Raw genomic sequence first — 13,829 nt, 5'->3', positions numbered from 1 at the left:
CCCAATCACACTAGAAAATGGCAGCTCTTCCAAATAACTGCTTGGGGAATGAGCTTCCAGGGAGCTGGGACTCACAGTAACAATGAGGCCATGAGCTTGCAGTGAATTTGCTTCACGTGACTGACAGGACACTGACAGGAAGGCAATATCCAGCTATTTCCAGCTCTTTTCTTTCTGTTTCAGTTGCTCAGGCTTTGCGCTGGCTTGGAAATAATCTGCTTATCGTTCTTTATCTGTACTACCTCATGGCCAATGACCCGCAGCTGAGACCAGGTTGCGCTAGTGCAAATGCACACTGATGGACTCCTGTCCTAGAGCCTGGAGCTTTTGCCACCTCAGCAGGAAAAAAAGGAAAGAGGAAAGGGAATTGCCCATGGTAGCGCAGGTAGTTTTTGTGCCCTGCTTGTTAGTATGTCCCCCATCCTTTTCACTTGCTTGGAAATAGCTGATGAAGAAGACGTGCTGCTGGCGCCCCATATAAAGCAATTGATGCGCATTTCAATGTTGTCTCTGGGTCAGAAGGAGGTTGTGTTATACGGTTTAAGTAGTTCCCTGCCCTTGTGGCTGCACAGTGACTTTCCTTCTTCTCCCTGTTTTCTTTTCTTTTTCTCATTTGTGCTGGTTGTAATGCATAATTACACTTCTCTCTCCCCACTCTTTCATTAAATACTATCTTTTCATTTTGCAGTGACACCTGAAATCAGAATAGAGAGCTGCTGGGAACAGCCCATTTATGGAAAGGAAATCCAGAGTAGCCATGAACCGAGGCATACAGGAATAAGGACTTAGGCAGATGCAGGAATGGAAACTAATTTTAGTTATTCCATTGCAAGCTCATCACACTGTCAGTGTCACACTCTTCTTTATCTCCCATATCACATCCAACAGTTACCTCATGCCACAGCTATCTCCTGACAGAGACCATTGTGGGGCATTTTTGTAATAATTTCATGCCTGTATTTTGGAAAACTTCAAATCACATGCTGTGAGGGTTGCTAGAGCGCATTGCCTTGCATCACTCTCCTACTTCCCTGAAATGGCATATACGTCTGTGGTGTGCTGATTAAGAGCAGCCTTGAACTGAAATCCCTGCATTTACACAGCTTTTGAAAAGGATTTCAGGTTTGCCCAGTATGAATTTTAAAAATTTCTCAATAAGATGTCTTGCTGTTGATTCAGTCTGAATGTTGAGATTTCATCCAAGTGCTGTGATAGACATGTGTCTTATACCTCCTCACACTGTGCAGTGGAAAAATATGTGGGTTTTTTTCAGACTGATCTCTGTGGTTTTGAGTGCTGATTAGTGTCACCAAAGGCACTCCTGCTCTTCCATTAAAACACACCCTTTACTTCTTTATGAATGCTGTATTACTTATGGGCAAAAGCAGTCATGCAGCTGAGAGTGACAGCACTCTGCATCATATAGAAAAGACTCTCAGGCTTGGCATTCTTTTTTTCTCTAAGGTTTTAGCATGGAAACAAAGGTTCCCTTGTGCTATAATGCGCGTCCCTTGCAGGAGCAGGATGGGATAGGATATTTTCTTGTGGTGAAGCAGGACATTGCATTTTGAGTTCTGGAAATTGAGGCATGATTGTTGGCTCTGCTATCTATGTCCTCTGCTACCTTGGGCAAGTCATTTGATAAATTTTCTTCTGTGAAACAGGGATGCTTCCCTTTGCTACCCTGTGTGTCTCTACATACAGTGCATGTTCTTGGGGGACAGGATTTGTTTCTTATCTGTTGCACATGCAATCATCTAACTGTGCTGCTGACAAATAAGCATAAAACTTAAATGAAAATTATAATGCTCTTTGAAATCATAGGATACTGAAATGTTTGATGCTTATTAGTTTTCCTGTCTCACCTGTCCTAAATATGGGGATTTGAAATTGCAGTTTGAAGATCTATAAGAAATGTCCCCAAAAGCCCATAGTGGGTGCAAGTCCTTCCCTTGTGAAATCTGAAAGGAAACGCTCTTACCTCCACATTCCAGCCACACTTTTACCTATGATATTTATATTCATATATAAGTAGGGCAGGCAAAATTTTAATATCCTCTCCCCTTCCAATAGATTATTTAATTGAATATTTTTTCATCAAATATATCTCTTCAAATATTAAAAGAAAAAAAAAGGAACTCTTTAGGAATTACTTTATTTTCAGTGATGCTTCTGTATTTAAACCACGAACAATTCTGTTTTCCTCTTACTGAAACCTTAATCTCTTTGGGTTTGCTTAGTGGTATTTTCTGGGAGACTTTTTCAATAGAATCCATTAAAAACAATCAGAGAAAAAAGGAAAAAAAATTAGAAGAAAGGAATTTTTTTTTCATGTTTGAACAACCCCCTAATATGTAATAACAATCTAATTTTAAAATATTAGTTAGATTTGTTAAGGTATGGACTGCTGAACCAAAATCCACCTGAGTTTACGTGTGGAAAAATTGCATGTGAAGTAACTAACTGACAAACTTTCTTTTTATTCACTGAGGAACTGGTCATGTCCAGAAAGCCCAGGACATATAAGCAAACATTAATTACTTTCTCCTGGGGAAGGTTCCACATCCCAATCTGCTCTGTGTTAGTGAGAGCAGGTGTTCCTCCGTTCCGAAAATCAGACTAAGGAACAGTGAGGATGCTTAAAAACCACTTCACATTCTTTTTACTCTCTTCCCCGTACCCAGAGGACCATCACACCCTTTCTTTCGATCTTGTATATCGTCGACCTTGACACTTCGTAAAGCCCTGCTTCACTTTCTAGCCTTTCAGCACCAAGCTTGCTTCACACATTCCTACTCAAAGCTGTGCTCTTCTGCTGCCTCTTGACAGAAGAAGCCGTGGAGGCATCAGCTTGGAGGAAGTTGTGGGGTGCCTGAGATTAGAGTCTATTTTGGAGCCCCACAATCTTCAGGACTGACCCTTTCGACAAGTGAGCTGTTCCCAGGAGTTGCTGCATAGCCTTGGCTACTGCTGTGTCAACTGCACTCATGTTCATGCTTGATCTGCTTAGTGCTGTGAGTATGAAAGGCCTCTCTTTGCTCTCTAGGCTGATTTTCCCCTCCAGTTCTTACTGTGGCATAAGAATGAAGATTGTCCAACCCATAGTGCCACCTCCACCAGAAGCGAGCTCCAACAGGAACAGTGAAATGTTAATGAAACAATGCTGTATACATGCTGAATGTTGTTCCTTAACACTGCCAGGTTCAGTGCAGAGGCTTAGGTTGCGTTCATAAGCTATGTTTTCCCATGTATGACTGCAAATTAAGTGGAGGAACAAACAAACTTTCCTAGGAGCAAGGGCCAAGAGACGTCTCTGTAACTCTGCCTGCCTGATGCACCATTTATTGCTAATGAAATGGGGTCATTGTTTGTGCTACAGATTTAATAATAATTAAACAGTGATGCTTATTAATGTTCCCTCTCCAGCTACCTCAGTTAATCTATTTAGCATAGATTTTTCTTCTGAGACCAATTTTCTTTCTAGGATGCTTATTGTGCATATAAATTGCAGTGCATGTGGAAAAAAGGACCAACCTCTTCGTTTCAGTTACATGAAATAAAGCCCTTCTGTTAAACAATTTAATTCAGAAAAAAAAATGCATGTGTTTTAAATTCATCAGCCTGCAACCTAAGGAAACAGGAAGCTGCTTTTATATCAGATGTACTTTAAGGGTATTCCTCATCTGGCAAATCCCCAGCAGGGTCTAAATTGAGTAAGTTAAGAAACTCAGCAAAAGCCAGTTTGTATATAACACAGCAGGCTACATTGCCCTTCAGTATGCTATTGTTCAAGGAGTTATCGAAACAAGAGCGGAAATGCAAAGACAGTTGGAATGTCTGAGCAGTAATTGTGTTCCTAATGAGCCACTGAATCACAATGACATATTTGTGGCTTAGGAAATTTATGTCAGATCACTGTGCACACACTAATTTTTACTTTACGCATTTATATCTGCAGGGTGTGAAATTACAGATTCATAGAAAATATGTCTGGACTTAGCAGGGCTTAGAGAGGTCACTAGCCCGGCCTCTGCTCCAAGGCAGCGTCAGCGCTGCTTATGTCACTGATGGAGCAGTTAAAGTAATGCTGTTCAGTTTTGTCACCCAGCGAACTAGAGTTGCACAGCAAGCTAAGTTTTGATTCATAGGAAAGTGGAGTGAACCTAGAAAAGCTCCTCTGGCTCTAGAATTGTTAATCTGGATTAACGGAGTAACAGAAGAATTTCACTCCATGTCTGATTAAGGACCAGGTGCAGTCCTCAAAATAGCCAGTGCATTCATAGGGAGACAGGAGACTCAGCTGAAATTCTTGGAGCCGTACAAATGCTGAAGAAATCCTTTTAAATTCAAAACCTTCAGCTCTAAATCTCATAGAAAACCCCAAACCCTCAGAAAGGAGTCATGTAATACTGTAGATCCTGGTGCTTACAAACTCTGCAAGGCATATGCGTGTGCTGTTGTCTGTGCAGTCAAGCCATTATTCATACTTGTCTGAGAAGGAAAACCTGATATGACCAAGGACTGAGGATAAGGCCATATGCTGTGAAGTGCTGAGAAGGCTCAGCACCTGATGCCTTCCAGTAAGCAGCAGCTCTTACAATATGCTTATCTCTTTCATTTAGCAATTTCTGCATTTATATATATGAAATCAGTGCGTTTCTGAAATTAATATTTAAGCGTTAAAAAAGGAAACCACTTCTGTAGGTATTACTGCTTTCATGATAAATCCACTACCTGCACAAGCCAGCCGGAAGACTTTCCTTTACAGTAGCTAGTATTGTGCTTCATGAAAGAGTTAAGGCTAAGTCTATTCTCATGGTTTTTAAAGTTAATGTCACTTCCTATGGCAGTAAGGACCTTAGTTCATCATAATCTGGTGATGAATCACCAACAAAAAGATGGTGCTTTTCTTTTAAAGTTAATTAACAAGTGGCCTGAACTCAGCTCCAAAATTTCCCTAAGTTTTCTGTGCTTAGCTCTGGAAAGCCACAATATTCAGAGATGAGCATTTGATAAGGCTGCAGAAAATTTATAGATAAACTTGCAGAGATAACCAGGAACTTCACGATAAGGTTTAAATTAATCTTCCTAAGCTCAAATACCTACTTCTAACGTAGTATAGCAATAACAGGGACCTTGATAATGTACTTTGCTTCTATTGTCAAGTTCCTGCTGTTCAGAAGAAGAAAAGTTGAATAAAATGAGGTTAAAAGGCCATGCCAACGTCTGGCTCCATTACATCAATACTGCACATGATTTTCACAAAGATATTGATATTTAAGAAAAAAATAGAGGATGAATTTAAAACAGGCATGGCTTCAGTATTGTTCTCATTAAGTTAGCTGGAGTTGTGGCCATTTGTGCCAGTGATAGATTTGGGCTATTGAAGGAGGAAGAAAGTTGTAGAGGTGAGGTAACAAATCAGTGGATGCGCTTAGCATAATGGAAAAGCAGAGCCCAGAAAACTCAGCAGATCAGTGGTGGTTTAGTCTTTGGGTAAAGTTCTTAGTGCTTGCAAGGACAAAACCTGCAGTAGTCATGAGAAGAAATGCCCCTTTATCTTGAGTGCTAGACCACTGGGGCAGAGGAGCTGAGCTCTGGCCCTGTTGCCAAAACAAGAGCACTTTGAAGTCTGTGAAGAATGAGGAGATTTGGGGGGACGATGTTCTGTAAGAACTAGACCAATTTTTGCATACACAATGCTCGCATTTTGTTGAAATTTGCACACTAAAGCAAAAAGGGCCAGTAAATAATTTTAGCACATCTTTGACAAAATCATTTCCACATTCCCCACATTGTGCCTCTGAGCTATTTGAGTTGATGCAAAGGTGAAGTCAGAGTAGTCTGTTGGCCTTTGTGTGTTTCCAGTAGTTTTTAGACAGCCTCTTTGGCAGTGCTGGGACTAAATCAAGAATAACTGTAACCTTCCAAGTCACATATATAACATAAAGAAGGAAGGAAAGGTTTTCTGAACTATTTGCAAATATTTCAGTCCCCTGTCTGTTTCTGAGCATTTATGTGGTACGCAGCACTGAGTGCTAGCATTCAACTAGTGTTAATGTTTAGATCTGGAAAGAGTGGTTTATAGTGAAAATAAGCACTGCAGAAAAAAAAAGTCCTTTTTCACCATCTATGTGAAGCCAATGCAGGTGTATGGTGCCTGCATAAAAAAAATTGAGGCCCAGCTTTACAGGCCACCCTCTGGCTTGCATTCAATCTCTCTTCAAAATGCTCTTTCCAGCAGAGCCCTTGCAAAGCACAGCTTTATAGTTGCAATGTGAGAAATTCTCCTCACTCATTTTGAGCTCATCTGTTCCTTTGCATTCAGGGCCTTGTGACTCCAGTATCGTGGTAGTACCTAGAGCTCTTCTCCCATGCTGTGTGCTGTACAAGCACACAAGAATGGAACTTTTCCCAAAGTTCCTTTGTAAGTGTAATGTAAATACTTAGCTCTAAAATAGTTTTGAAAAGGGCAGAGTTGTTACCTTAAGGGAGCTTTTGTTTGCTGTTGGTGTGAAATTGATATGTTTGGATAGAGGCTCTGAAGAATTTACATTTTAGCTTGAAATCTGCATGGATGAAAGTTGTTCACGTGCAGCAAAAGAAGTCAGCTACCAGGAGGAAGAAAGAAAGGGCAGCTTCTCTCTGAGGAGAAACTTGTCCTATCTCCAAGTGTCCTAGCGCAGAATGTTTACAAAATGCTCATTAAGGGAAAGGGGATTGCGAGATAGCAACAAATCTGGTGAACAGCTTACACTACACAAGATAAGAGAGGCAAGGCAACCATAGAAGAGAGCAAGCCATATCCAATTACCGAGACCTGGTTTTGGGGAGGGGGAAGGGGGAGACAGACAGGACGGATCACAAGTTTCAAGACAAGAGCTTCCAAACTTGTCATCTCTCTGTGACACAAGCCGTGTACAACCCAGGGGATAAAACCGCCACTTAGCCCACACGAGAGCTAGAGCTTGTTGAGTGCGGTTGGAAGCTTGAGCGAAGTCATGGATTCTGTAGTCCTCCAGCTGTGGGCTGTCCTCTGTCTCTTGATTCACCTTGCCACTTGCAGTCCCATCCTGAGCTTAGAGCACTCTTCTTTGGAGGAAGACGTGCCTCTTTTCGACGAGATTCTCTCCGAGCAGGATGGTGTTGATTTCAACACGCTACTTCAGAATATGAAAAATGAGTTTTTGAAGACGTTGAACCTCTCTGACATTCCCCTGCATGAAACAGCCAAGGTGGATCCGCCAGAGTACATGCTAGAGCTGTACAACAGGTTTGCCACCGATAGGACATCTATGCCATCCGCAAATATTATTAGGAGCTTCAAAAATGAAGGTAAGATATGGGCATCTCTAGGAGAAGTAAAGAGAAATGAGCATCTTTATAGTCAGTGTGAAATGTATTTACCAGGCATGGAGCATGAACAATACTAAGGGAAAAAAGGCCTTTCAGTGAGGATGGCATTGGAAATAGGCAGCTAATACTACATGTACCAGGGTTACCCAGATCCCATTTCTTGTGAGATAGATCTCTCGTCCTTTGCTTTTGAGACTGTAAGGTTTTGTAGGAAGATGTCTCTTTAATGTTTGGGCAGCACCAAGTATAACTTAGGTGCATCGTTTTCATTATCCTCATAATGACGCACATCGTTTGCAATGACCCGATTGATTTTTCAAATGGATACCTTAAGTAATATTTGAAACTAATGCAAGAAATGTTTTTACACACTGTTCAAAGGTGCAATATTTTCCTATTATGAGCTTAACCAAATATGGCTTTCTGTTAATATCCTCTCACTTTGGATGCTCATGGGATTTGTAACATTTTCTTCCTTTGTATCTGAGCACAGTCCAGCAAAAATACATAGAAATACATGAAAGAGAATTTTGGATAACCCTTAGATTTTACTTAGGAGGACTAGAATATTTCCTATTAAAAAACAAAGAAAACAAACAAACAAACACCCCCCACACCCCACCCCCAAACCTGAAAAGCCTAATTGTGACCTTAGGTAGTTTCCCTATACGTTTCTGCTTCAGCATTTCCTCTCAGTTCAGTGAGGACAAGATAATGTTTCAGTGCTAACATTCAATAGTTTGTCAATACCGATTTGCACCAATACAGGTTTTATGTTAAAAACATTTTTCAACTAAACAATTCCAAATACAGATAACTCCACTTGGCAAACACAAGTGCTTCGATTCATTTTAACTACTCAGGGGCACATGCAACTATTCAAACTGCTGTGGGGCTTCTATAATCCTTTGTTTGTCTAATTTATGAAGTATAAAGTCATTATTCCTTTTTCTCTAACATTTTCACTTTTGAAATTATGAACTATAAGGAGAGGCTACGTGCAAGTCACTTCAGTTTTGCAGTGGAGTGAGATGCAAGCAGAGAATCCAAAAGCTCTGTTCTGGTCTGTCCTTCTGCCAGGCCCAGGCACTCTTCACCAGCAATATGTTTCTGGTTTGAAGAGCCACTACACTGTGGTTTAAATCTTCTTTACATATTCTTTCCTCCAGTGTGGAAAAATTTGTTGAAGGGTTGTTAGTAAACCAGTTACAACCACTGGTGAAGAGTCACTCATGTGAACCACCGTTCCTGTCACTGCTCATCAGCATGAGTGAAGACATACGCAGAAATGCATGTTGTTCTTTTCTCTTTTTGCACTGTTTGGAAAAAATAAATGGGATAAAAATTGCCAAGTACAGTGTGCTAAAGAATAAAATACAGTGTGGTTTAATGATGTAAATCTGAAGTCATTCCACTGGCAAACCCGATGTTCTTTCAGGTTTGCAGCATTGCAAATGGTACAGACCGACCTTTTGCCAGTAATACATTAGGGTTTGCAGTTCTGTGCTTTTCTGTAACCACGGCATTCGATGCCTACTTCATCACTGCAGAAGTTCTGCGCCAGTTGGAGTAAATTTGGCTGAACTTTTTGTCATTTTTGTATTTCTCTCACTTCTTCCAGTCCAAACCAGCAAGCTGCAAAGTGAGACTACTGATATTAAGACAGCTTCATAAACGTATGCAGTTAGAGGAGCTATGCAATTAATGTTTGTTATGTGTCTTGAAAGTCTGTATAACTAAGAACCATCCATTTCATGCTAACAATCTCTTTTGATAGAGAAATTAATTACTTGCAATGATCAGGACAGCAGAAACAGATCATACCATGGAATTCTTTTGTTCACCTGCCTACTGAAAATTGGCAGTAATGGTAGTTTCATTATTAACCATTAAATCCTTTATTAAATTTGTTATAAGAACATTATAGAAATACAACATGCTGCATGGCTGGAATTAGTTCTTTGTTTTAAGCCATGGACCGTAACATCTCCATTGTAAATGGGACTGTAATCAGTTCTTAAAAGTTGAATAAAGGTCTTAAGGGAAATTTTTCTTTTCCTGTGGACTCCAGATCTTCCTTCCTGACCCTGCTAGGGGTGTACTGGTAACAGTAGGAGATATTTCACCTTATAGACTTTCTAGCTAAAGCACAGAGTCACATCCTGACTTAGAAATAAACACTTCTTATGCCCTGGTAGCATTCACCCAGCTTCTTACATATGGCATGGCCTTCCCCTGCCTCCTGGTGAATTACTTGTGCTCATCTTCTATATGGTCAGGTGGCATTTCTCCATGCTGTCATTATATGTAATCACTGGAGACTTGCTTTAGCGTATCAAGGTCTAGGAAATCCCGAAGATCACTTCCAGTGTGGAGATCGCAGCTAAGCTTGAATAGTATTGTCTTTCAGCTCACAGTCTGCTCCTACCCTGATGCTGTGCAGAGCATATTCAGCTCCCACCTTTATCAATTGACAGGTAGGGAAATGCAAGCAGAATCTCCCCTCATTTTTTAAATTTATGAACAGATGAAAGTGCAAAATGGAGAAAAAAAAGAAAGAAAAAGGCAGGTGCCTCAAAACTGAAATTAAGTAGGACAAGTCATGTGCTTAAGTTAACTGATTGCTTAAGTGCACTGATGGAGCATGGCCAATACTTGCAGCTTTATCAGTGTCATTTTTCTACAAACATCAAAATTGGAGAAGTCAGAGATGAAGATAGTAATAGGTCACAAGTAGCTTGCCTTTGCAGAAATGTTACCCATAATCCCTATGTTCTAATCTGTCTTCCAAGTTACAAGTAGACAGCACAGTAATTCAGCAACAAACACACAATCATTAGCTAAGATTCCTGCATTGTGTAAAGAAATGCATATTGCCTACGTATAAACAAACAACGCAGATAGGACAGACAGCCTGACTGACAAGCGCATATTATGTTCTTATATGTTTTATTAACCAAAGCTGCCAAAAGTGCCTGGCTGAGTACAGCTGTTTGACTGCTCACTTGAAGTCCATTGAGTCTGTGGCAGAATTTCTGTTGGCTGGTGGTTCACACTGGACGTTCACCGCCTGCTCTTCCTAATGAAGAGCCTTTACATCTTCCAAAGCAACTTTTCCTCCCTTAGTGCTTGGCCTTTTCAGTTTCTGAGGGATGTTTCAGCAGAAGGGAATACTTGCTAGCACAGAAAAGCTAAGCAGACACAGATACAGCCTGTTCTTGCATATGCAGCTTATATGTCACCCATCTCATGTTTACTCCAGTGAAATATCCTTCTTCCCTTTCTCTCCTACACCAACGAATGTTTTTCCTCATTTGTTAAATAGTTGCTGTGCAGCAGCCTGGAAGTGATTTGTATTTCAGTATTAGGCAACATGTTTTTAATATGTAAGCCTTCCAGGTGATAAGGAAGTCCCTGGAAAGTATGGGGAGAGAAAGAGGATCTATAAATCCAGGTTTACGGTCTTTAGTATGTCTGGGACCTTGCTGTCCTTAGACATCTAAAATAAAGTCGTCCTTTTTTCCAAGAACAGTTTTGGGAAATGATGAAAAAACACTCTCCTGGAACTGTTTGAAACCAAGAAATGCAAAACATGTCAGATGATCTTCAGTGCATGTGTTGCTGGATATATTCATCCTTCTAAAATATTTGATCTTTGTCATTTCCAGACTTGGCTTCCCACCCTATTGGTATTACAGGAATTCGGAAATACCCTCTTCTATTCAATGTTTCCATCCCTCACCATGAAGAAATCACCATGGCCGAGCTGAGGCTCTACACCTTAGTGGAAAGGGACCAAATGCTCTACGATGGGCTTGACCGGAAGGTCACCATTTTTGAAGTGCTGGAAAATGACCGTATGGGGGTAGGAGAAGAGAGAAAGACGGTGGCATTGGCATCCAGGCAGATCTATGGCACAAGCAGTGAGTGGGAGAGCTTCGAGGTCACCGAAGCCATCAAGCGTTGGCGAAGGGCAGGGCTGACCACGCACCGGCTGGAAGTTCATATAGAGAGCAGGGAAGAGGACGAGCAGAATGGAGAGGGGAAACTCGATATTGACATCAACTCTGAGGCTAAGCATGTGCCCCTGTTGATTGTGTTCTCTGATGACCAAAGCAATGACAAAAAAGAGGAGAAGCAAGAGCTGAACGAAATGATAGACCATGAGCAGCTCCTGGACTTGGAGAACCTGGAAGTCGGCAATTTCCATGGCCAGCCTGGTGAGGAGGCGCTGCTCCAGATGCGCTCCAACATCATTTACGACTCTACTGCCCGAATCCGGAGGAACGCAAAAGGCAACTACTGTAAAAAGACTCCACTGTACATAGATTTCAAGGAGATTGGCTGGGATTCCTGGATCATCGCCCCAGCAGGGTATGAAGCTTACGAGTGCCACGGAGTGTGCGCCTACCCCTTAACAGAGCACGTCACACCAACAAAACATGCCATTGTCCAGACTTTGGTTCACCTGAAGAATCCCCAGAAAGCCTCCAAGGCCTGCTGTGTGCCCACCAAACTTGATCCCATCTCTATTCTCTACTTAGATGCAGGGGTGGTCACCTACAAGTTCAAATATGAAGGCATGGTGGTATCAGAGTGTGGCTGCAGATAGTAGCAGGGAACGCATGCACAGGGGAGTGCACAGGGGAAGTATTTAATGATTCAGTCTGTAAATTTGTACATTTCAGATTTCCTATTTAATAAGGTTATTTAATGAGGCATGTACAGATAATTGTATGTTTCCTGTTACGGGGAATGGGCAAGTCGTACGACCATAGGGAATGTATATTTTGTTCCATTGCTTGCTTCTTGCTGTTCTTTGCTGTTCAAATTATGACCCAGTCTCTTTTCCTATCAGGGCCTAGAGCAGATTACTGGATTGTTTGGAAGGGTTCTTTGTGCCAAAGGGGCACATTCAAATTCACAGAAATAAAGGCATATTTTTGTACTTTATTAATGTCAATTGGCATCGATAGGGATTTCCAGAGTTATTGAAGATAGGTGAACTATGGGCAATATACACTTAGATTGTTTAGTTTTGTGTAAAATCTTTATAAAGATCTTTACATGCTCAGATGTATTTATTTTTTTTAGTTTATCTCTGTGGATCTTGAGTCCCAATAATTCTCAAGTTCCTAAATCACTAAGGCATGACAATGTGTTAGACTTTTTCCTTTTTTCTTAATCCTTTCTTTAATCTTTCCCTGTCTCAGTTAAAGGTAACTGGGAGGGGTGATTTGGCATCTGGAGCAGAAGGGAACCATTCCCTTTCCCATCTTTCTTAGTACAGCAATGGGCCCAGGAGCAGTGCCAGGCTTGTGCAGTGCTTTGATGTGCAATGGCAAGAAATTCCCCCTGTGCATGTTTATTACAAAAGCACCCTGTGTAAATCGGCGCTGGCTTTGTTGCATTAGCCGTGTGTTGTCTCTCAAGAGCCAGAGCTTTAGGTGGCAGAAATAAGTGCAGTAAATTTCCTAAATCCTTGAAATTTTATCAGTTTATACCAGCTAAGAAACTAGTCCCCCTACCCAGTCCAGTAAACTACATACAATACAGCTACGTAATCCAATTCAAATGGCCAAGTAGTATTGCATTTAGTCTGCATAGAGCTAGACAGAAAAGGAAACCCCTTTGTGCCAGCTAGATAGAGAGGATCTTTCCTTTATGCATGTGCTGAAATTGTCAATTCATAAAGATATTGCCCCCCCCCACTTAAACTATATATGATGGAGTCACATGCCATGTTTCCACCACTCTTCTGCAACAAATCGTGGTGATAAGAAGGTGTCAGAGCTGAGAAACAATAGACCCGTCACTTTATTTATACTAAGCTGCAAATTTGTCAGATTCTTGGGGAAGTGTAAGTGACGTTGACTCTCTTAGACTGTACCAGAGCCTGCTGTACTGTCCCTGCATCTGTTTTACACTTTTAAGGGAAAGGTATCTTCCCTGGAAGTGATAAGGGTCTTTGAAAGAACCACTCTAACACTTCATGGGAATGAACACAAAAGACGTTGCCATGCACCAACTAAAACCAGTTTCACCTATTTCCACACATACTCTTCTGTGCTTCCCGTAATTTATTGACCTATTTATTGACTGCTTGCCTTTGTAATATAATGTAGAATACAGAATGTTTTATTTTTGTGCTTGTGTGTAATCCCACTTGGATAAAACCTTGTACCAATCCTATTTTATATGGAATCTCTCTGTTGAGTTGTGCTGCACAGAGATTGGGGTTGCTTATTTTTTTTTTCTCCCCTAGATATTTGTAAATACCATATACCACAGTTACCTCCCTTGCTTACAGAACTGTTCACTCACTGCCGTCATTTAAGTAGCATTCTGGAGCATGTATGGTCTTGTCCAATGTATAACTACTCTTGCAGAGGCATCATTGCTGTAAGTGGTCAGCTGTGTAGTTTATTGTGGAGTTATGCAGTCTCCACTCGTGCTGCGTGTTTCCAGATAGC

General features: G+C 41.1%; 1 protein-coding gene across 1 annotated transcript; it reads left to right on the top strand.

The window, feature by feature from the left end:
* Nucleotides 1-6,983: 6,983 nt before the first annotated feature.
* On the top strand, nt 6,984-13,548 carry BMP10 (bone morphogenetic protein 10). The gene is made up of 2 exons (XM_009929364.2): nt 6,984-7,335; nt 11,025-13,548. The coding sequence occupies exons 1-2, from the start codon at nt 7,002-7,004 to the stop codon at nt 11,966-11,968; spliced, it is 1,278 nt and encodes a 425-aa protein (XP_009927666.1). The 5' UTR covers nt 6,984-7,001; the 3' UTR covers nt 11,969-13,548.
* The last annotated feature ends 281 nt before the right edge of the window (nt 13,549-13,829 follow it).

The sequence above is a fragment of the Haliaeetus albicilla genome, chromosome 13 (genome assembly GCF_947461875.1).
Source record: "Haliaeetus albicilla chromosome 13, bHalAlb1.1, whole genome shotgun sequence".
NCBI lineage: Eukaryota > Metazoa > Chordata > Aves > Accipitriformes > Accipitridae > Haliaeetus > Haliaeetus albicilla.
The sequence above is the reverse complement of the archived record's forward strand: the minus strand, read 5'-3'. Positions and strand labels throughout refer to the sequence as shown.

Coding starts and splice junctions, on each gene's coding strand:
- BMP10 (XM_009929364.2), top strand. CDS start 7,002: ATGGATTCTGTAGTCCTCCAGCTGTGGGCTGTCCTCTGTCTCTTGATT. Junction 7,336..11,024: donor TAGGAGCTTCAAAAATGAAG/GTAAGATATGGG, acceptor TGTCATTTCCAG/ACTTGGCTTCCCACCCTATT.